This window comes from Trematomus bernacchii, unplaced genomic scaffold (assembly GCF_902827165.1).
Source record: "Trematomus bernacchii unplaced genomic scaffold, fTreBer1.1, whole genome shotgun sequence".
In the NCBI taxonomy this organism is placed as follows: Eukaryota; Metazoa; Chordata; class Actinopteri; order Perciformes; family Nototheniidae; genus Trematomus; species Trematomus bernacchii.
In genome coordinates this window covers 335,101-360,524 of record NW_022987966.1, presented here as the reverse complement: position 1 = coordinate 360,524, position 25,424 = coordinate 335,101, and the positions used below count along the sequence as shown (strand labels likewise).

General features: G+C 45.5%; 1 protein-coding gene across 1 annotated transcript in view; it reads left to right on the top strand.

The window, feature by feature from the left end:
* Positions 1-20,029, top strand: part of pak4 (p21 protein (Cdc42/Rac)-activated kinase 4) — a 31,256-nt gene extending 11,227 nt beyond the window's left edge. Inside the window, 9 exon segments of the mRNA XM_034115921.1 lie at positions 30-240; positions 432-650; positions 1,613-2,068; positions 3,108-3,241; positions 5,206-5,332; positions 18,255-18,380; positions 18,460-18,594; positions 19,589-19,693; positions 19,695-20,029. Coding sequence (XP_033971812.1) covers positions 30-240; positions 432-650; positions 1,613-2,068; positions 3,108-3,241; positions 5,206-5,332; positions 18,255-18,380; positions 18,460-18,594; positions 19,589-19,693; positions 19,695-19,745 — 1,564 coding nt within the window. The 3' untranslated portion in view covers positions 19,746-20,029.
* The last annotated feature ends 5,395 nt before the right edge of the window (positions 20,030-25,424 follow it).

Below are 25,424 nucleotides of genomic sequence, written 5' to 3'. Positions count from 1 at the left end.
ACCACATGTTTCTGATTTTTGCTTCTCAGAGACCGACCCAGACCAGACCACCATGCGGGTGGAGGTGACCCCCGCCAGGGTCCACGTGCACTCCGCCCTCCTCAGTGGGAGGAGGGCGGTCAGGGTCGGCCTCAGCAGCAGCCCCGGGGCCAAGAGCCCAGCCGGGCCCACAGGGATAGACCGGGCTCCGGGCCCCCTCCCCCACCTCACAGAGACAGAGAGCATCGGGACCGGGACCAGGTGGGGCTGCAGCTTCACATTTATTGATGATGAAATCTAGTAATTGCTGTTGACAGGACTCAAATGGCTCTTTTTTTTATCTTCACGACGAACATGCTCATCTTTGTATATCCATTGATATATCCTTACATTTGACAAGCCATCTACCTAATGATCCGTCCATCTCTCCACGAAACCCTGCCTCTTTTCAGATGGATCAACCAAGTGACCAAAGGCCAAAGTCCAGCTACATGGTGCGGGACGGCAGCCCTCAGTCTCCCAGGGACAAAAGGCCTCTCTCTGGACCTAACATCCGCACCCCTAACCTGCCAGTATCAGAGGGGGTGATGAAGACCACACAACAGAACACACGGCCATTCAACACCTACCCCAGGACGGACAGTGAGGGCGGACGCAGCCCCACGGGACAGGTATGGACAGCAGCGTGGACAGAGGGAGGGCAGCCCAGAGGGAAGCTATTGACCGAGAGAGAAAAGGCAGACAAGTGCAAATTGAGCTAACAGCTGATGGATGACAGCTCTGATCACCTTGCTCTGATCACCTTGCTCTTTGTTCAGCAGTCAGCAATGCTTGTGAGAGAATTCAAGCAGTTCAAGTTGAGGGCTTTTTTTTTTAAACACAGCTTTATGCCAAAGGGCTTTAAAGAATTATGTAATGAAAGCAAATGTAAACTATTCAGACAGTTCAGAGGGAAATGCACTTAAAGATTAGATGTTAGCTTTTTTTGGATTTGAAATGAACAGTAAATCAAAGATCTTCCCACATCATATATGGGAGGCTTGTGGCGCAGTGGATAGAGCCTTGGTATGGGGATCAGATGGTCACAGGTTCAAACCCCACTGCAGTCAGCATGTCATTGTGTCCCTGGGCAAGACACTTCACCCCAAAGTGCTCCTGTGGGGATTGCCCATAGTACTGAGTATGTAAGTCGCTTTGGATAAAAGCGTGACAAGTGACATGTCATGTAATGTAATGTATACCATACCCTCTGATATCCCTGTAAGGTCTTTCCTGGTCATTTTGATCATCAGTCAGCAAGTTATTGTTCCATTTGATCAGTTCTTGTCTTTTGCATAAATTGAAAGTACTTGGATTTTCCAGGTATTTCATTTGCTAGTATACTCTTAAACAGACAAATCTTTTTTGTAATTTTATCTATAAAAAGTTTTTTTCTGGCAAAATTAATATATCTTGTGAAATCAAATTCCATATTCTCTAACAGAGGATTCACTCCATATTGCCCCTTCCTACTATATAAATGGGGTATTCATATTCTATATAAATAATACATCTACAACGCCTGAAAGACTATTTGCTGTAGATTGTTATACTCGGCCTATGTTGCGTTTGTGATGAGGGTCTCTCTTTGCAGCCTGTGCGACACCATGAGTCTCCTCAGAACGGCCCCTCCAGCGGCTCCTCTCGAGGTTCCTCCAGCTCCAAGCCCCCTGTAAGCCACCCGCACCCTCATCACACATCCCATCCCAGCCTGACCCCTGAGGCTACCCAGCACCCACACACCCCTCACCCAAGCGTTCCAGCCCCCCGGCCCCCAGCACCCTCTGGGCCCCCGGCCCCAGGTGCTCCGCCCCAGGGCCGCTCGCCGCAGAGGGAGCCCCAGAGGGTTTCTCATGAGCAGTTCAGAGCAGCGCTACAGATGGTGGTGGATCCTGGTGATCCGAGGACCTACCTGGACCACTACATCAAGATAGGGGAGGGGTCCACCGGGATCGTCTGTATTGCCACGGTGAAGACCACCGGGAAGCTGGTGGCTGTGAAGAAGATGGACCTGAGGAAACAACAACGCAGAGAACTCCTCTTCAACGAGGTGAGACTTTATGATCTAGTGAAGGCTCTGGTTCAAATAGTTACCACTGTTGTACGTTATGTTCTTTCTCTTTACCAATGACACCTCACCGAAATGTTTATCTGAAACTGAGAATTGTAAATATTTGTTTTATATCAAAAGTTCTCTTTTGTGTGTGCTTCACCACCATCTGTACAAGAGATATCATTTGAACAGATTAAGACATTTTGCTGGTTAAATCTATGATGTTTTCTTTATTAGGTACACCTTTACAAATGATTGCAACTCAATACAACAGCTCTGTCATAAAATAAACAGAAACAAGTTAGTAGTCTTTACATTTTGTTGACATGCGTGGAAATGTTTACATTAAGTTCATATTTATTACTGAAGTCATAGTTGTACTGGACTACATTACATTTAGACATTTTTCCAAAGGGTTTTTTCTGCCTCCTAACTCGTATGAATATTAGAAACACCTCTTAATGTAATGCTGTACAGAACACGCAAATCACTACACCTCTATACAACTATAAGACCGGTCTGTAAACTTCTGACAAGATCCTTAAGACCAGAACAGAACTATGGCTGTCTTTCTTCTGTTATTAACAATTAGATGTTAAGATCTATAAGTGTGAAGAGGAAGCTCCATTCTTACCTCAAGCTTATTTTGGAGTCATAGAATTCACAAATAAAGACAGCAGAGCAGTAGACAGGTTATGAAAGCCTGTCTCACACTCGGCTCATACAGCCTTTAAACGATGGAATGAAATGTAACACATCTGACATAATAGGTCAGAACTGCTCTCAGTAGAAATGACAGGTTACATGTATTTGCAGGTGGTAGAGCACACAGCTCCACTTCACACTCACAGTTGCTAATTGACACTTTTAGTCACTTTCAAGCTACAGTGTGTTATCAACAGCAAAATCAGTACACACACACACACACACACACACACACACACACACACACACACACACCCCCTACCTGCAGGGCCTCTCTTTTGAGTCCATGTAATTAAATTATACCATAACCGTGTTTCCGTGGTGACTGCAGGTGGTGATCATGCGGGACTATCACCATGACAATGTGGTGGAGATGTACAACAGCTACCTGGTAGGAGACGAGCTCTGGGTCGTCATGGAGTTCCTGGAGGGAGGAGCTCTCACTGACATTGTGACACACACCAGGTGAGAGAAAAAAACCTTTAATGCCTTTAAATGGTTATTATGTAGCAGATGTTAACCACTGTATATGACCTTTTATTCTCTAAAAACTTGTTTTACATGATTTCAACCTGTTATTGTATAAATACCGCTTCTCCATTCATCTGTATTCTGCTTTAAAGGGGACCTATCATGCAAAATGCACTTTTGTACGTCTTTTATACATGAATATGTGTCCCCGGTGTTCCAGGGAACTCACCAAGTGTCAGAAAACACAACCCTCTCTATTTTCCTCCATACCCAAATCTCTAAAAAAGGGGCTGCAACGGATCTGATAAAAACTGATCCAGATTTGAACACTGTCCTGACGTCAGGGCGGTGGCGCTACGGCTATTGGGCCAACTCCACCAATCAGGAGGAGACAGCCACGGCCATTGCCGTTCGAAAGCGCTGGAGAGGCTGTAGTACATATGCAGGGGTGCACACAACTTTCTCAGTGAGGTACCTGGAGTCAGTGTTTGGTACTCCAACTTCTGCCGATTGTCAACGGGGGGGGGGGGGGGCTGACAGTGGAGTACAGCGCTTCGCGATTGTTGACGGGGGGGGGGGGTGGAATACAGCGCTTCGTGACCGCGGGGCGTGTGAACGTTGTCATCAGCTGTTTTAGCGCAGGGCTGCTGTACAGACCGACGTTAACAGCAGCCCTGTCTGTGCACACGGAGACCAACTCTGTCGTCCGGTGATCTAACCGCCTTCTGGAAAAGCTTCACAAGTACGTCGGTACGCAAATGCGCTTTGTGACACAAGTGACGGTACGCATTTGAGATTGTTGTCGCGCATGCGTACCTGCGTACCAGTTATGTGCACCCCTGTACATATGCCAGGCCAGTAGATGGTGCTGTTCTCACTGAATCTGCCCTTGCTAAAACAGATCTAAAAAATGTCAAATTGAGCAAAATGAGGCATGGCTAAAATGCATGATCTGTTTGGTATTTTGAAAAAAAAAAGGTATAAATATGCCTTATATAGGTATGGTCCTACACTATATTATTCAAATATAGCATGATAGGTCCACTTTAAATTTGAAATCCCCAATTCACCAACATTGTGTTTTTCCACAAGGGGGCGGTGTTGCCCTATTTATTTTCTTCATTAATAAAATGAGCAATACTACAGTGTAAAAAGACTCTGTTTCTAGTCAAAGTCATGCATTCTTACTTAAAGGTAGGGTAGGTAAGTTTGAGAAACCGTCTCGAGATACACTTGTTATATTCCATGGAATGCTCTCAACATCCATAAAAAAATATCATCTGTGGAAGCCGTAGTACTGTAAAAAGCACGACCAATCATTTTAGCCGGCCCGGCTAAAATAATTGGATGGCCTACCTGCCTGTCAGCCTTCCATCTGTGCACAAACTTATCTCGTGCCCTCATTGGTCATGTGCGCGTTCGTGTGTGTTGGAGGAGGGGCTCTATAAGGAAGTGGCAGATTTTCTCCGGTTGTGTATTTTCAAATTCTAGCGATCTCGAGCCGGTTTCTCCAAACTTACCTACCCTACCTTTAAGTAATAGGCCCATTTCAGGATGATAATCATTTATGCAATTAATGTCTATTCACTTAGTTGTTATAATGCAGGTGCTCATTTCATCACTGCATCTACTGAGTGAAACGTATTCTATAATAATGTATTTTATAATCATCTGAAAAGACTAAAGCTGTCACTTGTAAAGTAGGGAAAACGAAATAAAGGAGCAAGTGAAATACAAGTACATCAACATTGTACTTGAGTAGATATATTAATTGACTTACCACCATGGTGTGTCATTTTACATTATCTATTTAATTGTCATTCTCAGTTGTAATTGAGTGTTTTCCTCTCTTGGAGCTACCAATCATTAATATGGCTTCAGAGATGACTGTAGAGTGAACCTGAATCAAACGGTGTTGATAGAAGTGCATACAAAGGGTGTAAATCTGTGTCCTGCAGGATGAACGAGGAGCAGATTGCCACGGTGTGTCTGTCTGTCCTGAAGGCGCTGTCTGTCCTCCACACACAGGGTGTGATCCACAGAGACATCAAGAGTGACTCCATCCTCCTCACTCATGATGGCCGCGTATGTACCACATTCTTCACACTGGATAAAACGGCACCTTAGTTCTCTTTAGAGGCATTTCAAACTCATTAAAGCTGTCAAAAGCAAAAGAGTGCAGAACATCTGTTCCTGAGCTGCCCAGTCAGAACAAGTGTGTTCATTATGCGCTTTAGTAGCAGCAAACATCCACTTTTATCAGTCGAACCACAACAAGCATTTCTTCTCAGACATCTCGGGAAGTCATAGAGGGACATGAGCAGGTGTAGTGAGTAACAATAATTGTTGATTTGTTTCATTTAAATTATCAAATGAGCCATCGTCATGCAGCGATCATTTATATCCTTCCTGCTTTGAGATGTTACATGCCTGTTGTGATAAAGGGTTTAGGGCATCACATGTATCTCACTGCACTGCAGCCCCTGACATAACGTCACAAGTTGTTGTAAGAATGAAAATACATTACTGTGTTGTCTTTGTTAACCACAGCTGTTAAACTGGGAGTGTTACCAGATCACTTCCTGACCATTTGAAGGCAGGTTTCTGCTTTCAGTAGAAAATGAAACCAACCTGGTTAGACCAGAGGAAAATGGAAGTTGTTTCTTGTGTGTCACAGTCCTCGTCAGTAGTGGAATGTTATTAAGTACAAATGTGAGGTTCTTGTAGTTACTTACATATTTGCATTTTATGCAGCTTTATACTTCTACACCTTTTGAAGTAAATATTGTACTTTTCCATCCCTGTCCTTTTGTGTAAAAAAAACACATAACTCCAGATGTGTTAATTTTGAGTTTTCGTAATGAACTAAAGTGTTTTTTTATGTGTTGAGAACATATTTATACTTTTTAATCTAAATAAAAGACTCTCGGATCGGCTGTAAAATATGTATAGCATACTAAAGAATCAAAATACTTCTAGCACTTTGTTTTAGTACATAAGACCGTGACTCAGTGTGTCGGATGCTGCGGAGTGCACAGGAGTGGTTCTGCTGAGTTGAGCTTTTAACCACAATTCTACCATTTAAGCAAGGCCGACAATTTGTGGCAAGTTTTCTGCTAAATGCCGTCAGAGCTTATGTGAAACTGGTGTCTTGTTCACATTGTTAGATCACAAAGATGACAAATGTTGTAAATAATTTGACAAAATGTGTCATTTTCTGCCAAGCGTACCGCATCCTTTGTTTGTTAATCAATTTGTTTATAATAGGTTAATAGGCATATGTGTCTCAGTCTCTTGCACCATCACATATAATATCTTGTTTGTGCAAGTCACAGATGTGATGCTAAGACGGCCTAAGGTGTTAACCACAGCGCCTTTGATGACAGCTGACGTGAGTTTGTGGTTTGTGTCTTTATGAGCTGTGGTGTACGGCAGTATGCATGGCCAGAGAGGCCTCTGGGACACTGACGGGCTTCTTCAGCATTGTTGTCCTCTGTGAGGAACAGAACAAGGCAGGGGCTGCTTCATGTTGCTCATACTTCATGGACAATGTGTTTAATAGTACATCTGATAATAGTGATCGTTATATGATATGGGAAGGTTTGTTATATATGTTTGCTTTGCATGGTGCATGTATACTTTTCCAGTCCTGTGATTTCCCCCCTGTGGACACAGCATCAGTGTTTCTAATGGTGGCCATTTCATGTAACAGTGTATAAGTGTCAGACATTACAAACGGAATGAAAGCATCTGCCAGCACCAAATGTCTTCAAGAATATTTTGAAGTACTTTCTTAAAACTTTAAGAAAGTATTTCAAAATAGGAAGCAGTTGATGTTTCTTTATGTTTATATAACTTTTGGTGGTAGATTCATTTGTAAACACTGAACTCAATTAAAGATGTATCAAATATTTGGAGTTACATCACAGAAAAGCCTTTCTGTGTGACCTGGGTGTGCCTGCAGGCTGCTGAGGGCAGATGGTGTGAGGTGGGTCTGAGGGGCTGCCCGCTGTGGGCCGGGAGGGGAGGCAGACCCCACCAAGCCTGATGTGTTCCTCGTCAGTATGGCGGTGTATCTGATGCAGCGTATCTGATGCAGTGTATCTGATGCAGCGGTGTATCTGATGCAGCGGTGTATCTGATGCAGCGGTGTATCTGATGCAGCGGTGTATCTGATGCAGCGGTGTATCTGATGCAGTGGTGTATCTGATGCAGTGGTGTATCTGATGCGGCGTATCTGATGCAGCGTATCTGATGCAGCAGTGTATCTGATGCAGCGTATCTGATGCGGTGTATCTGATGCGGTGTATCTGATGCGGTGTATCTGATGCAGTGTATCTGATGCGGTGTAGTGTATCTGATGCAGCGGTGTATCTGATGCAGCGGTGTATCTGATGCAGCGGTGTATCTGATGCAGCGGTGTATCTGATGCAGCGGTGTATCTGATGCAGCGGTGTATCTGATGCAGCGGTGTATCTGATGCAGCGGTGTATCTGATGCAGCGGTGTATCTGATGCAGCGGTGTATCTGATGCAGTGGTGTATCTGATGCAGTGGTGTATCTGATGCGGCGTATCTGATGCGGCGTATCTGATGCGGCGTATCTGATGCGGTGTATCTGATGCTGTGTATCTGATGCGGTGTATCTGATGCGGTGTATCTGATGCGGTGTATCTGATGCGGTGTATCTGATGCGGTGTAGTGTATCTGATGCGGTGTAGTGTATCTGATGCAGCGGTGTATCTGATGCAGTGTATCTGATGCAGTGTATCTGATGCAGCTGTGTATCTGATGCAGCTGTGTATCTGATGCAGCTGTGTATCTGATGCAGCTGTGTATCTGATGCAGCGTATCTGATGCAGCGGTGTATCTGATGCGGTGTATCTGATGCGGTGTATCTGATGCGGTGTATCTGATGCAGCGGTGTATCTGATGCGGTGTATCTGATGCGGTGTATCTGATGCGGTGTATCTGATGCAGCGGTGTATCTGATGCAGCGGTGTATCTGATGCGGTGTAGTGTATCTGATGCGGTGTAGTGTATCTGATGCGGTGTAGTGTATCTGATGCGGTGTAGTGTATCTGATGCGGCGTAATGCGGCGTATCTGATGCGGCGTATCTGATGCGGCGTATCTGATGCGGCGTATCTGATGCAGCGGTGTATCTGATGCGGTGTATCTGATGCGGTGTATCTGATGCGGTGTATCTGATGCGGTGTATCTGATGCGGTGTATCTGATGCGGTGTATCTGATGCGGTGTATCTGATGCGGTGTATCTGATGCGGTGTATCTGATGCGGTGTAGTGTATCTGATGCGGTGTAGTGTATCTGATGCAGCGGTGTATCTGATGCAGCGGTGTATCTGATGCAGCGGTGTATCTGATGCAGCGGTGTATCTGATGCAGCGGTGTATCTGATGCAGCAGTGTATCTGATGCAGCTGTGTATCTGATGCAGCTGTGTATCTGATGCAGCTGTGTATCTGATGCAGCGGTGTATCTGATGCAGCGGTGTATCTGATGCGGTGTATCTGATGCGGTGTATCTGATGCGGTGTATCTGATGCAGCGGTGTATCTGATGCGGTGTATCTGATGCGGTGTATCTGATGCAGTGGTGTATCTGATGCGGCGTATCTGATGCAGCGTATCTGATGCAGCGTATCTGATGCAGCGGTGTATCTGATGCGGTGTATCTGATGCGGTGTATCTGATGATGCGGTGTATCTGATGCAGCGGTGTATCTGATGCAGCGGTGTATCTGATGCAGCGGTGTATCTGATGCAGCGGTGTATCTGATGCGGTGTATCTGATGCAGCGGTGTATCTGATGCAGCGTATCTGATGCGGTGTATCTGATGCGGTGTATCTGATGCAGTGTAGTGTATCTGCTGCGGTGTAGTGTATCTGATGTAGCGGTGTATCTGATGCAGCGGTGTATCTGATGCAGCGGTGTATCTGATGCAGCGGTGTATCTGATGCAGCGGTGTATCTGATGCAGCGGTGTATCTGATGCAGCGGTGTATCTGATGCAGCAGTGTATCTGATGCAGCAGTGTATCTGATGCAGCGTATCTGATGCAGCGGTGTATCTGATGCAGCAGTGTATCTGATGCAGCAGTGTATCTGATGCAGCGTATCTGATGCAGCGTATCTGATGCAGCGGTGTATCTGATGCGGTGTATCTGATGCGGTGTATCTGATGCGGTGTAGTGTATCTGATGCAGCGGTGTATCTGATGCAGCTGTGTATCTGATGCGGTGTATCTGATGCGGTGTATCTGATGCAGCTGTGTATCTGATGCAGCTGTGTATCTGATGCAGCTGTGTATCTGATGCAGTGTATCTGATGCAGCGGTGTATCTGATGCAGCGGTGTATCTGATGCAGCGGTGTATCTGATGCGGTGTAGTGTATCTGATGCGGTGTAGTGTATCTGATGCGGCTTAGTGTATCTGATGCGGCGTATCTGATGCGGCGTATCTGATGCGGCGTATCTGATGCAGCGGTGTATCTGATGCAGCGGTGTATCTGATGCAGCGGTGTATCTGATGCGGTGTATGTGATGCGGTGTATCTGATGCGGTGTAGTGTATCTGATGCGGTGTAGTGTATCTGATGCAGCGGTGTATCTGATGCGGTGTATCTGATGCGGTGTAGTGTATCTGATGCAGCGGTGTATCTGATGCAGCGGTGTATCTGATGCAGCGGTGTATCTGATGCAGCGGTGTATCTGATGCAGCGGTGTATCTGATGCGGCGTATCTGATGCAGCGTATCTGATGCAGCGGTGTATCTGATGCGGTGTATCTGATGCGGTGTATCTGATGCGGTGTATCTGATGCGGTGTAGTGTATCTGATGCAGCGGTGTATCTGATGCAGCGGTGTATCTGATGCAGCGGTGTATCTGATGCAGCGGTGTATCTGATGCAGCTGTGTATCTGATGCAGCTGTGTATCATCTGATGCAGCGGTGTATCTGATGCAGCGTATCTGATGCAGCGTATCTGATGCAGCGTATCTGATGCAGCGGTGTATCTGATGCGGTGTATCTGATGCAGCGGTGTATCTGATGCAGCGGTGTATCTGATGCAGTGTATCTGATGCAGTGTATCTGATGCAGCGGTGTATCTGATGCGGTGTATCTGATGCAGTGTATCTGATGCGGTGTTGTGTATCTGATGCGGCGTCTCTGATGCGGTGTATCTGATGCGGTGTATCTGATGCAGCGGTGTATCTGATGCAGCGGTGTATCTGATGCGCGTATCTGATGATGCGGCGTATCTGATGATGCGGGTATCTGATGCGTGTATCTGATGCAGCGGTGTATCTGATGCAGCGGTGTATCTGATGCAGCGTGTATCTGATGCGGTGTATCTGATGCGGTGTATCTGATGCGGTGTATCTGATGCAGCGGTGTATCTGATGCAGCGGTGTATCTGATGCAGCGGTGTATCTGATGCAGCGGTGTATCTGATGCAGCGGTGTATCTGATGCAGCGTATCATCTGATGCGGTGTATCTGATGCGGTGTATCTGATGCGGTGTAGTGTATCTGATGCAGCGGTGTATCTGATGCAGCTGTGTATCTGATGCGGTGTATCTGATGCAGTGTGTCTGATGCAGCTGTGTATCTGATGCAGCGGTGTATCTGATGCAGCTGTGTATCTGATGCAGTGTATCTGATGCAGCGGTGTATCTGATGCGGTGTATCTGATGCGGTGTAGTGTATCTGATGCGGTGTATCTGATGCGGTGTATCTGATGCGGTGTATCTGATGCGGTGTATCTGATGCGGTGTATCTGATGCGGTGTATCTGATGCAGCGGTGTATCTGATGCAGCGTATCTGATGCAGCGTATCTGATGCAGCGGTGTATCTGATGCAGCGTATCTGATGCAGCGGTGTATCTGATGCAGCGTATCTGATGCAGCGTATCTGATGCAGCGTATCTGATGCAGCAGTGTATCTGATGCTGTGTATCTGATGCAGCTGTGTATCTGATGCAGCGTATCTGATGCAGCGTATCTGATGCAGCGGTGTATCTGATGTAGCATATCTGATGCAGCGTATCTGATGCAGCGGTGTATCTGATGCAGCGGTGTATCTGATGCAGTGTATCTGATGCAGCTGTGTATCTGATGCAGCGTATCTGATGCAGCGTTGTATCTGGTGCAGCTGTGTATCTGATGCAGCTGTGTATCTGATGCAGCTGTGTATCTGATGCAGCTGTGTATCTGATGCAGCTGTGTATCTGATGCAGCGGTGTATCTGATGCAGCGGTGTATCTGATGCAGCGTATCTGATGCAGCGGTGTATCTGATGCAGCGTATCTGATGCAGCGTATCTGATGCAGCGGTGTATCTGATGCAGCGGTGTATCTGATGCAGCGGTGTATCTGATGCAGCGGTGTATCTGATGCAGCTGTGTATCTGATGCAGCTGTGTATCTGATGCAGCAGTGTATCTGATGCAGCGGTGTATCTGATGCGGTGTATCTGATGCGGTGTATCTGATGCAGCGGTGTATCTGATGCAGCGGTGTATCTGATGCAGCGGTGTATCTGATGCAGCGGTGTATCTGATGCGGTGTAGTGTATCTGATGCGGTGTAGTGTATCTGATGCGGTGTAGTGTATCTGATGCGGTGTAGTGTATCTGATGCGGTGTAGTGTATCTGATGCGGCGTAATGCGGCGTATCTGATGCGGCGTATCTGATGCGGCGTATCTGATGCGGCGTATCTGATGCAGCGGTGTATCTGATGCGGTGTATCTGATGCGGTGTATCTGATGCGGTGTATCTGATGCGGTGTATCTGATGCGGTGTATCTGATGCGGTGTATCTGATGCGGTGTAGTGTATCTGATGCAGCGGTGTATCTGATGCAGCGGTGTATCTGATGCAGCGGTGTATCTGATGCAGCGTGGTATCTGATGCAGCGGTGTATCTGATGCAGCGGTGTATCTGATGCAGCGGTGTATCTGATGCAGCAGTGTATCTGATGCAGCAGTGTATCTGATGCAGCTGTGTATCTGATGCAGCGGTGTATCTGATGCAGCGGTGTATCTGATGCAGCGGTGTATCTGATGCGGTGTATCTGATGCGGTGTATCTGATGCAGCGGTGTATCTGATGCGGTGTATCTGATGCGGTGTATCTGATGCAGCGGTGTATCTGATGCGGTGTAGTGTATCTGATGCGGTGTAGTGTATCTGATGCGGTGTAGTGTATCTGATGCAGCGGTGTATCTGATGCAGCGGTGTATCTGATGCGGCGTATCTGATGCGGCGTATCTGATGCGGCGTATCTGATGCAGCGTATCTGATGCAGCGTATCTGATGCAGCTGTGTATCTGATGCGGTGTATCTGATGCGGTGTATCTGATGATGCGGTGTATCTGATGCAGCGGGTATCTGATGCAGGCGGTGTTCTGATGCGTGTATCGATGTGCGGTGTAGTGTATCTGATGCGGTGTAGTGTATCTGATGCGGTGTAGTGTATCTGATGCGGTGTAGTGTATCTGATGCGGCGTATCTGATGCGGCGTATCTGATGCGGCGTATCTGATGCGGCGTATCTGATGCAGCGGTGTATCTGATGCAGCGGTGTATCTGATGCAGCGGTGTATCTGATGCGGTGTATCTGATGCAGCGGTGTATCTGATGCGGCGTATCTGATGCGGTGTATCTGATGCGGTGTATCTGATGCAGTGTAGTGTATCTGATGCGGTGTAGTGTATCTGATGTAGCGGTGTATCTTGATGTAGCGGGTGTATCTGATGCAGCGGTGTATCTGATGCAGCGGTGTATCTGATGCAGCGGTGTATCTGATGCAGCGGTGTATCTGATGCAGCGGTGTATCTGATGCAGCAGTGTATCTGATGCAGCAGTGTATCTGATGCAGCGTATCTGATGCAGCGGTGTATCTGATGCAGCAGTGTATCTGATGCAGCAGTGTATCTATGCAGCAGTGTATCTGATGCAGCGGTATCTGATGCAGCGTATCTGATGCGGTGTATCTGATGCGGTGTATCTGATGCAGCGGTGTATCTGATGCAGCGGTGTATCTGATGCAAGCGGTGTATCTGATGCAGCGGTGTATCTGATGCAGCGGTGTATCTGATGCAGCGGTGTATCTGATGCAGCGGTGTATCTGATGCAGCGGTGTATCTGATGCGGTGTGGTGTATCTGATGCGGTGTAGTGTATCTGATGCGGTGTAGTGTATCTGATGCGGTGTAGTGTATCTGATGCGGCGTAATGCGGCGTATCTGATGCGGCGTATCTGATGCGGCGTATCTGATGCAGCGGTGTATCTGATGCAGCGGTGTATCTGATGCAGCGGTGTATCTGATGCGGTGTATCTGATGCAGCGGTGTATCTGATGCAGCGGTGTATCTGATGCGGTGTATCTGATGCGGTGTATCTGATGCGGTGTATCTGATGCGGTGTATCTGATGCAGTGTATCTGATGCGGTGTAGTGTATCTGATGCGGTGTAGTGTATCTGATGCAGCGGTGTATCTGATGCAGCGGTGTATCTGATGCAGCGGTGTATCTGATGCAGCGGTGTATCTGATGCAGCGGTGTATCTGATGCAGCGGTGTATCTGATGCAGCTGTGTATCTGATGCGGTGTATCTGATGCGGTGTATCTGATGCGGTGTATCTGATGCGGTGTATCTGATGCGGTGTATCTGATGCGGCGGTGTATCTGATGCGGCGGTGTATCTGATGCGGTGTATCTGATGCAGCGGTGTATCTGATGCAGCGGTGTATCTGATGCAGCGGTGTATCTGATGCGGTGTAGTGTATCTGATGCGGTGTAGTGTATCTGATGCGGTGTAGTGTATCTGATGCGGTGTAGTGTATCTGATGCGGCGTAATGCGGCGTATCTGATGCGGCGTATCTGATGCAGCGGTGTATCTGATGCGGTGTATCTGATGCAGTGTATCTGATGCGGTGTAGTGTATCTGATGCGGTGTAGTGTATCTGATGCAGTGGTGTATCTGATGCAGTGGTGTATCTGATGCGGCGTATCTGATGCAGCGTATCTGATGCAGCGTATCTGATGCAGCGGTGTATCTGATGCGGTGTATCTGATGCGGTGTATCTGATGATGCGGTGTATCTGATGCAGCGGTGTATCTGATGCAGCGGTGTATCTGATGCAGCGGTGTATCTGATGCAGCGGTGTATCTGATGCGGTGTAGTGTATCTGATGCGGTGTAGTGTATCTGATGCGGTGTAGTGTATCTGATGCGGCGTATCTGATGCGGCGTATCTGATGCAGCGGTGTATCTGATGCAGCGGTGTATCTGATGCAGCGGTGTATCTGATGCAGCGGTGTATCTGATGCGGTGTATCTGATGCAGCGGTGTATCTGATGCAGCGTATCTGATGCGGTGTATCTGATGCGGTGTATCTGATGCAGTGTAGTGTATCTGATGCGGTGTAGTGTATCTGATGTAGCGGTGTATCTGATGTAGCGGTGTATCTGATGCAGCGGTGTATCTGATGCAGCGGTGTATCTGATGCAGCGGTGTATCTGATGCAGCGGTGTATCTGATGCAGCGGTGTATCTGATGCAGCGGTGTATCTGATGCAGCGGTGTATCTGATGCAGCAGTGTATCTGATGCAGCGTATCTGATGCAGCGGTGTATCTGATGCAGCAGTGTATCTGATGCAGCAGTGTATCTGATGCAGCGTATCTGATGCAGCGTATCTGATGCGGCGTATCTGATGCGGTGTATCTGATGCGGTGTATCTGATGCGGTGTAGTGTATCTGATGCAGCGGTGTATCTGATGCAGCTGTGTATCTGATGCGGTGTATCTGATGCAGTGTATCTGATGCAGCTGTGTATCTGATGCAGCTGTGTATCTGATGCAGCTGTGTATCTGATGCAGTGTATCTGATGCAGCGGTGTATCTGATGCAGCGGTGTATCTGATGCAGCGGTGTATCTGATGCGGTGTAGTGTATCTGATGCGGTGTAGTTTATCTGATGCGGTGTAGTGTATCTGATGCGGCTTAGTGTATCTGATGCGGCGTATCTGATGCGGCGTATCTGATGCGGCGTATCTGATGCAGCGGTGTATCTGATGCAGCGGTGTATCTGATGCAGCGGTGTATCTGATGCAGCGGTGTATCTGATGCAGCGGTGTATCTGATGCGGTGTATCTGATGCGGTGTAGTGTATCTGATGCGGTGTATCTGATGCGGTGTATCTGATGCGGTGTATCTGATGCGGTGTATCTGATGCGGTGTATCTGATGCAGTGTATCTGATGCGGTGTAGTGTATCTGATGCAGCGGTGTATCTGATGCAGCGGTGTATCTGATGCAGCGGTGTATCTGATGCAGCGGTGTATCTGATGCGGCGTATCTGATGCAGCGTATCTGATGCAGCGTATCTGATGCAGCGGTGTATCTGATGCGGTGTATCTGATGCGGTGTATCTGATGCGGTGTATCTGATGCAGTGTATCTGATGCGGTGTAGTGTATCTGATGCAGCGGTGTATCTGATGCAGCGGTGTATCTGATGCAGCGGTGTATCTGATGCAGCTGTGTATCTGATGCAGCTGTGTATCTGATGCAGTGTATCATCTGATGCAGCGGTGTATCTGATGCAGCGTATCTGATGCAGCGTATCTGATGCAGCGTATCTGATGCAGCGTATCTGATGCAGCGGTGTATCTGATGCAGCGGTGTATCTGATGCAGCGGTGTATCTGATGCAGCGGTGTATCTGATGCAGCGGTGTATCTGATGCGGTGTATCTGATGCGGTGTAGTGTATCTGATGCGGCGTATCTGATGCGGCGTATCTGATGCGGCGTATCTGATGCGGCGTATCTGATGCAGCGGTGTATCTGATGCAGCGGTGTATCTGATGCAGTGTATCTGATGCAGTGTATCTGATGCAGTGTATCTGATGCAGTGTATCTGATGCAGCGGTGTATCTGATGCGGTGTATCTGATGCAGTGTATCTGATGCGGTGTTGTGTATCTGATGCGGCGTCTCTGATGCGGTGTATCTGATGCGGTGTATCTGATGCAGCGGTGTATCTGATGCAGCGGTGTATCTGATGCGGCGTATCTGATGATGCGGCGTATCTGATGATGCGGCGTATCTGATGCGGTGTATCTGATGCAGCGGTGTATCTGATGCAGCGGTGTATCTGATGCGGTGTATCTGATGCGGTGTATCTGATGCGGTGTATCTGATGCAGCGGTGTATCTGATGCAGCGGTGTATCTGATGCAGCGGTGTATCTGATGCAGCGTATCATCTGATGCGGTGTATCTGATGCGGTGTATCTGATGCGGTGTAGTGTATCTGATGCAGCGGTGTATCTGATGCAGCTGTGTATCTGATGCGGTGTATCTGATGCAGTGTGTCTGATGCAGCTGTGTATCTGATGCAGCGGTGTATCTGATGCAGCTGTGTATCTGATGCAGTGTATCTGATGCAGCGGTGTATCTGATGCGGTGTATCTGATGCGGTGTAGTGTATCTGATGCGGTGTATCTGATGCGGTGTATCTGATGCGGTGTATCTGATGCGGTGTATCTGATGCAGCGGTGTATCTGATGCAGCGTATCTGATGCAGCGTATCTGATGCAGCGGTGTATCTGATGCAGCGTATCTGATGCAGCGGTGTATCTGATGCAGCGTATCTGATGCAGCGTATCTGATGCAGCGTATCTGATGCAGCAGTGTATCTGATGCTGTGTATCTGATGCAGCTGTGTATCTGATGCAGCGTATCTGATGCAGCGTATCTGATGCAGCGTATCTGATGCAGCGGTGTATCTGATGTAGCATATCTGATGCAGCGTATCTGATGCAGCGGTGTATCTGATGCAGCGGTGTATCTGATGCAGTGTATCTGATGCAGCTGTGTATCTGATGCAGCGTATCTGATGCAGCTGTGTATCTGGTGCAGCTGTGTATCTGATGCAGCTGTGTATCTGATGCAGCTGTGTATCTGATGCAGCTGTGTATCTGATGCAGCGGTGTATCTGATGCAGCGTATCTGATGCAGCGTATCTGATGCAGCGGTGTATCTGATGCAGCGTATCTGATGCAGCGGTGTATCTGATGCAGCGGTGTATCTGATGCAGCGGTGTATCTGATGCAGCGGTGTATCTGATGCAGCTGTGTATCTGATGCAGCTGTGTATCTGATGCAGCAGTGTATCTGATGCAGCGGTGTATCTGATGCGGTGTATCTGATGCAGCTGTGTATCTGATGCAGCTGTGTATCTGATGCAGCAGTGTATCTGATGCAGCTGTGTATCTGATGCGGTGTATCTGATGCTTCTTATGTTTCCCATCAGTGGCAGACATTCTGTAACAGTGTCTTGGCTGTGTTAGTTGTTTATGTGTTGCACCAGTTCTCATAGTGGGTTTGTTTCATTTCTCTTTCTGAGCTATCTGAAGCCAACAGTGAGCCCTGTGGGCCTTATCAAAGCTTTTCTCTTTGTCACTTGCCATGCACAGACTTTCTTAGAAAGATGTGCAGATGGTAGCAAAGAGGAATGCCATTGAGTGAACGCCTTGACTATTGAAGCATAAGCTGTGCCTCAGATCATATTTATTTCCATGTTGCAGGAACACACCTTTTTATGTCTTATATTACTTTTCTTCATCGTTATGTAATCTAAAGTCAAACTTACCCTGCTAAGAAAAGCTTTTGGACCATTTACCATCCCATGCTTCATGTCGTTTTCAGTCTATCTATATTTTTGTTATCCTTTTTATACTATAATTATCCTACGTTGGTCTATTCTAATCAAACGACATATATTGCATGTCTGTCCCTCGTGAGAGAGGTTTTTCTCTGTTGTTGTTGTACCCAAAGTTTATTCTATTTTCTTCTGTTTTTAAGGGTAGGTATGCTCTGATTCTAAAAACCATTTGTCATTAAGTTATTTACTTTCTAGGAAAAATAATCTCCATTTTCATCAGTCATACCGTTTCTTTTCTTTTTTGAACCATTCCTTTGTGTGGCTTGTTCTGCCTCCAGGTGAAGCTGTCAGACTTTGGCTTCTGTGCCCAGGTGTCAAAAGAGGTGCAGAGAAGGAAGTCTCTGGTTGGAACGCCGTACTGGATGGCACCAGAACTCATATCCAGACTGCCGTATGGACCAGAGGTAACACTCGCACTCTGTTCATGTTGAAACATCACCATAAATACATCTCTTCTCGTGGTGACTCTCTCTCTGTATCCAGGTGGATATCTGGTCTCTGGGTATCATGGTGATAGAGATGGTGGACGGGGAGCCGCCGTACTTCAATGAGCCGCCACTCAAAGCCATGAAAATGATCCGAGACAACCTGCCTCCCAAACTGAAGAATCTGCACAAGGTACCAAGACAAAATGCTGCAGAGCACTTCATGTGAAGCATCATCATCACATAATAACATAACACAAATGTTATACAAATAAAAGACACTTTTCAAGGTTGGATTATCGCCTGTGTTTAGGTAATGGGCTGAGTAATCTAAGACCTTTTTGTTCTATGCCTTTTGTAGTGGCTTAAACGTGTCAACACCTTTTATTTAAAGGGCTTCTTTATAGCAACAAAGAAATGGCAAAGGTCCCAGCTGGACTACTGATAGCGTTTTATCAACATAAGCACTAAGACAACTAAATAAAGCTTTGATAAAGCAGACACCAGTAACACTGGTTACTTGTGCAAGTTTGCTCCTAAACCATAAAGCCACTCAAAATGAAGTTGGTTTGGCTGCAGTGTGTGGGTTGATATGTTTATGATCTACTTGGGAGGAATACATAAAAGCATATCCAAAGATGCAGCTTCACTAAGTCCATTTAGAAATTCAGGAGTTAAAGCAGCAAGAGCGTGTCAAAAGATATATACAAAAAAAAAAAAAGTATATGGTAACTGTTAAAACAAGATGTCACAACAAGGTAAAACGTTGATCAGTTGAATGAACATATTTTTAAAATATATTTAAATGTAAGTGTGCAGATGCGAGTGCAGGTCAAAGTCATTTGTACAAACTGCAGATTTGATGTATGTCCAGTACGGGCTACTTTTAATGAGTTACATGGTTAGCCCTTGGTTGTGCAGCCTGGTGGCTACAGGCACAAAGGACTGTCCGAGGCGCTTGGTGCTGTGCCGAGGAGGGATGAGTCTGTGGCTGAACTCCTCTTCTTCACTAGCTCTGCATGGAGGGATGAGTCTGTGGCTGAACTCCTCTTCTTCACTAGCTCTGCATGGAGGGATGAGTCTGTGGCTGAACTCCTCTTCTTCACTAGTTCTGCATGGAGGGATGAGTCTGTGGCTGAACGTGTTCCTCATCTTCACTAACTCTGAATATTTTCTCCCCCTGCCAGGTCTCCCCTCTGCTAAAGGGCTTCCTGGACAAGACGTTAGTGCGGGACCCAGCTCAGAGGTCCTCGGCCAGCGAGCTTCTCAAACACCCCTTCCTGACCAAGGCGGGGCCCCCCCTCCTGCATCGTCCCTCTGATGAGGCAGAACAGGATGAGATGAGACCTGTGACACCAAGAGCTCCACACTCTGGAGGGTAGTGTGTGCAGGTTCAGATGGAACACAATACTCCTGCACAAAGGGGGGGGGGGGGGGCACAGAGGTCAGAGGTCACGGCTGAGAGCTGCAGAGAGTAAACTGGGTGTGCAGGAGTATTCTTTTTTCCTTATGTGAATCACTGAACTGTAGAGGTGTACTCTTTCACAAAGAGGCAATAAGTGTGTGTGTGTGTGTGTGTGTGTGTGTGGTGTGTGTGTGTGTGTGTGTTGTGTGTGTGTGTGTGTGTGTGTGTGTGTGTGTGTGTGTGTGTGTGTGTGTGTGTGAGTGTGTGTGTGGTGTGTGTGTGGTGTGTGTGTGATGTGTGTGTGTGTTGTGTGTGTGTGTGTGTGTGTGTGTGTGTGTGTGTGTTGTGTGTGTGTGTGTGTGTGTGTGTGTGTTGTGTGTGTGTGTGTGTGTGTGTGTGTGTGATGTGTGTGTGTGTGTGTGTGTGTGTGGTGTGTGTGTTGTGTGTGTGTGTGTGTGTGTGTGTGTGTGTGTGTGTGTGTGTGTGTGTGTGATTTTATCACATTTCATTTAAACATGTTTGTTTTAATGGAAGACCTGGAAATATTGTGTCTGTTTTTTTTATTTTCCATTTGGACCTTACCTGGATTTGAAGTGTGAAGGGGGGTTTTGCACACCAATCGGATGCTTTGAAGGAGCCGTGAGCCCCAGGCTGATTTTAGGCATTGGCTGGGCAACATTTTAATCTCACCATTCGACGGTCTGAAGATGAATTCTCTCGCTGAAGGGCTTCTCCCGCGGACAGATCCCAGACCCAGACACTATCCTCATCACACCCAGAACTTACTACTGAGGGAGGACTTCTGCTGACTCAGACATGAGTCGGACAGACTTTATTTTGTAGCCATATAAATACTAGCTTTCTGTTGTAAACAAGCAAACATACACTAAGTCAAAAGGTAAACACTGGAGTTGTGGTTTTTTAAACATTTGGTTTTACTCTTATTTCCTCCTTATTTTCCTGTGTAAGTACAATGAACATAGAGAGGTATATCAATTTTGATGTTTTGCTATCTCTTTTTTGTGATTGTTTTATTATTATAATTATTATTCTGATTTGTTTCATGGGTTATTTTAGAGAAAGATGTGATGATTTTTGAAGCACTGTTGACGAGAGATAGAAGCTGCACTCCCGGTTGATTCCAGCACGCAGACACTAGACTTTATTTTGTATTTCTTTAGACCAGACCAGATGGGATTTGTTGTCCATCCACCTCGGTGATGAAGATGTCCCTTTATCACCAGGACAATAATACACCCCCTTAACACTGAATGGAACTACAATTCTGACAAAGCTTATACAAATCCCAGCCCTGTTTTAGCATTTCTCCATTTTTTATTTTTAGAAGAATAGGCTTCTCCATTACCTGTTTTTTTAACTTTAATAACTATTTCACCTGAAAGAGGTTTATTCTGGTAGAAAGTGAAAATGCTCGAATTTGTTGTCAGTCCACGTTTGTTTGGAGTTGTTTTATTCTGTGGTTCACATTCTCTTTCTGACAGTCATTGCTCTCCTTCAACAAACGCAGAGCGGCTGCTGTTCCAGGCTGCTGCTGATTAGAGCTCTCATCGCGTTATTCTATTCAATCAATTCATAATTGATTTCCTAGTTAAGGCCTCTGACAGAGCGCTCCTGAATCACCTCACGAGTGCTTTATTTATAAACGGTAAAGGATACTCTTATAGTACTCAGCACGAAGACATTGTGTGAAGATATGCTTCTGTTTGCATTTCAGTCGCTGTGCATCATGTGTTCTGTGACAGTGGACCATTGGGCAGATGACCGGGGTGCTTAAGGCACAAAACGCTTCTATGGAAATCCAATATGAACACTAGTTAGCAACAACTGTAATACTAACGCACACATGCGCGCATGCATGAGCTAAAAGAATAATCCGACCTGGATCATAGTTCTGCAGCAGTGCAAAGAAACCATCCTCCATCAGTGCTCGGTTCATTTCATGACAATATGTAACTATAGCAGGTTTATGTTTATTGTCAGACACAAGTTCTTGAAAAAACAAACACTCATTAGGACGTCCAGATCAGTCACTGCAAATGAAATGTTTTTAAATTCCAGCAGACGCTAAAAAGAAATGAATTACACTTCAGGTCTGGTTTGTATGCCCTGTTTCACACTGTACCTTGTAGCATTGGACAGTCACTTATACAGACGATGGCTCGAGAGATAAGGCTCTGTTATTATTCCTCCCTCTGAAGGTGGTTTGGCACAGAGATGCAAATCCACACATTCCCCTCTCTGCTGCTGTTTCCATTCCTTCTATGTCTTCTGTTGCAACTAAACAGGAGAGGGGCTTCACTGATTAGGATGGCATAGCACAATCGCTGTTGTCATGAACTATTATACTGCTATACATACAGCTGTAGGTATGCACTAATGATACAGTGCACATTTTCTTTTATTCTTCTTGTGCTAATGTGGAACCCAATGACTGTGAGGGCTTGTGCAAATAGCAGGATGTGTTCCAAGCTAGAACTTGTTTTCTAACAAAGTTGATCATTCTTGCAAAGCACAGCAACGATGAGAGATAGGTCAATACACCCTGAACCTTAGTGAGAACGTCCTCCCGGGCATGTAGTCTGTCGGGTGTTTTCTTGGAGTTGTCTCTGGATCCCTTAATGCTCTCCTGTTGTAGCAGCGGTGTGAGCAGAACAATGTAGCTTCCACTTCCTGAAACAGGTGTTCTCTGGTTTACATGAGCAGCTCTGAGACACTGCAGGCTAAGTGTTGGTTTATCATACACTTTTTCTCTTTCCAGTAACATTCACTGAAGATGGATTCCTGGTAGGCGTCTTTGTACTTTGGCCGCACAGCACATTTCAGCTGCTTTTCTGTCTGATGCGTGACAATGACTCACAGAGTAGGAAACATGCTGCGATGCTTCGTGTTTCTAATGAGACGTGTGGATGATGATTGACCGAATGACGTCACGTGTGGTCCAGGTCATTCAGCTTTGTTTTTTTTGGTTATGACACTTTCTCATTTTATAACAGGCAGAATCTCAAATTAGACCATAAGATGTGGACGTATTGATTCTTCACTCACATTTCATAGAGTTCACATCCGCTGAATGCTGGTAAATGGATCTGGTGAGCTTCCTGCTGTTCCTTTTGAGAGGACGGAATATGTATACGTTTGATAGCGTATGAGAACCACTGATAAGACAAAAAGAAATCTAATCATTTTGAGAATAATGTCATGCTGTATATTATGAGGGTGAAAAATGTGTATTTTTTGAAAAAGAAAGTAATATTTTGCCTACTATTTTTAGATATTATCAAAGCTAAAAAAGAAATGAGGATGCTTCAGGAACAAAAAGACATTTGAATAGGATTCTATGTTTAATTGTTTGGCTCTGCCTCTTTTTCACCTCAACATCCTCAAACATATTATACTAAGGTACTCATTTAGCACAAAGACGCAGACCACTCAGACATTTGTTTTTCTAAATATATAGTCTTTTCCTCTTAGAATTTCAATTGAACCTCTAAATATTGAAACTTCTGTGATAAAACATTTCGCCTTTGTTTTCAGGTTATTTGGTTTCCTACCTTGGCCCCATCTGTTATGTGTATGTCCTTACATTGTGTTACCAAGAGTTTTTTTTCCACCTTGTCCTACCTGCATGTAGGTCAACGTGTAAACAAACTCTCTGTTATAATATTTTATATTTTTCCTGTTTATCCCACATTCAGTCATTTCTCCTTTGATGATCAATGTGAAAGTCCCTGATGTGTTCTGGTAGAATGATGGATCTTTGGGTAGACTGTAACTACGTTTGTATGGCCCAGATTCTACTGCTGTGTTTGTGTTGGAGGGTATGTTTGTGTACATATTCATGATTTCTTGCCTTAACATTTACAAACACTACTTGACGGCTGACGGTGTTGACACTACGACTGTTAAAGACGGAGAACAGAGACTTCCATGACGCTTCTTGTCATCTCGCATATCTGAAAAAGTCCAATCATTTGTATCAGAAGTTATGAGAAGATCTTCCTGCTTGATACATTAAAAAGGCTCTCATTGACATTCCTGCTGAGACCACTTCAGATTTTCTTCTCACCTCCATTTTCGGGAGCTTCCTATAGTTTTCATTTCTTTACAAGTAGCCAATGAGCAGCCCAGTGCTGTGTTCAGGGTTCAGTGCCTTGCCTTGCGGCATATTGACCGACATTTTGGGGATTTTGCAGTTACATGAATAGTCTTGCTTCTTGGGAAAACCCCCTGCAACTGGTTTCCATAGCGACCGTGTGGTGACTGATGCCCATTGACCACTACTGACCAACCAGCCTGCGCTATGAAATATGTGACAAATGGGTAATTGTTATTGACTTGCCTTTTGTTTAAATATTGTGCAGTATTGACATGTCTTGCCAAACATCCAATTCCAACTGTTCCTGCTCCATCTTGTTTTTGTAAATTTCACTGGTATTGTAAAAAAAAAAAACATAGACTACACTTTGCAAATTATGCTTTTTTTTTTTTTTTATAAATACAGATTTTGTAAAAGTCATCCATGGTGTCGGTTTTCTGTTCTTTTTGTCTGTTCTGAAATGTTGTTTTTAACAGACGCCCGCTGACAGGTGCAGCGAAGATGAATGTATTCTCCACTTAGGAAGCTTTAGAGTAGAGTGAAACATGGTCACACATATTCAACAGGCGAAAGCAGGAAAGAGATCGCAGCTCCATGCTCATCACACACTAAAACACTTTTGTTTGATTTATTGGTGCCAGAGGAAAGTTCATGTAAATGAAAAACGTGTTTTCTGTGTATTGTGGCCTTTTTGGGACACATCAGTCATCATCATGCTGAGCTATAGAGGGGCCCAGTTGTGATCAGATAGAATTGCTGATGGTGAGGGTTTTAGAAAGGATGTTAATGTGCTGTTAGCACCAAATCAACATGAATACATTTACAGTTGGCATGTTTTATCTTACTGTGATACCTTAAATTACACCAAGTACTGCAACTCAATAACAGAAACTCTTACAAAGGATTCTAAAGGGTTGATGCAAAAGACAGATTTTTATTTGCCAGCTGGGGCTCGCAATTTCGAAGATGGACACAAAATGTCCAAAGATATCAATATTTTATCAAATCCTTATTTGATTTGCTACATGTATGGAAGTGCAATTATATCCAAATAAATCTCAAAAACTATACACATGGTGAAGTACCACACCTTGTGCAGGTGCCCCATGGAGAAATGCTCCGCTTATTAAAGCATGTTTAGGGCCCATGTGGTCGGTTATTCATTAGATGATGCAGAATCAGAATGACTAATTTGGTATCAAACCTTTAAAAGAAGAAGAAGAAGAATCATCACATCATTATTCCAAATCTGTAAAGTAACTAAAGGTTAAATGCATGTAGTGGAGTAAAAGTACACAATTTACCTCTGAATTGTAGTGGAGTAGAAGTACAAAGTAGCAACAAACTTTACTTTACTTTACTCTAGTAAAGTACAAGTACAGTACTTGAATTAATGTACTTAGTTACTTTAAACCACTGGTAAAATGATACCGATAGTGGGTGCTAGTAATATTAAAACATTATTTCTACATTTCTGTTGACATGATTAAAGAAAACCCTT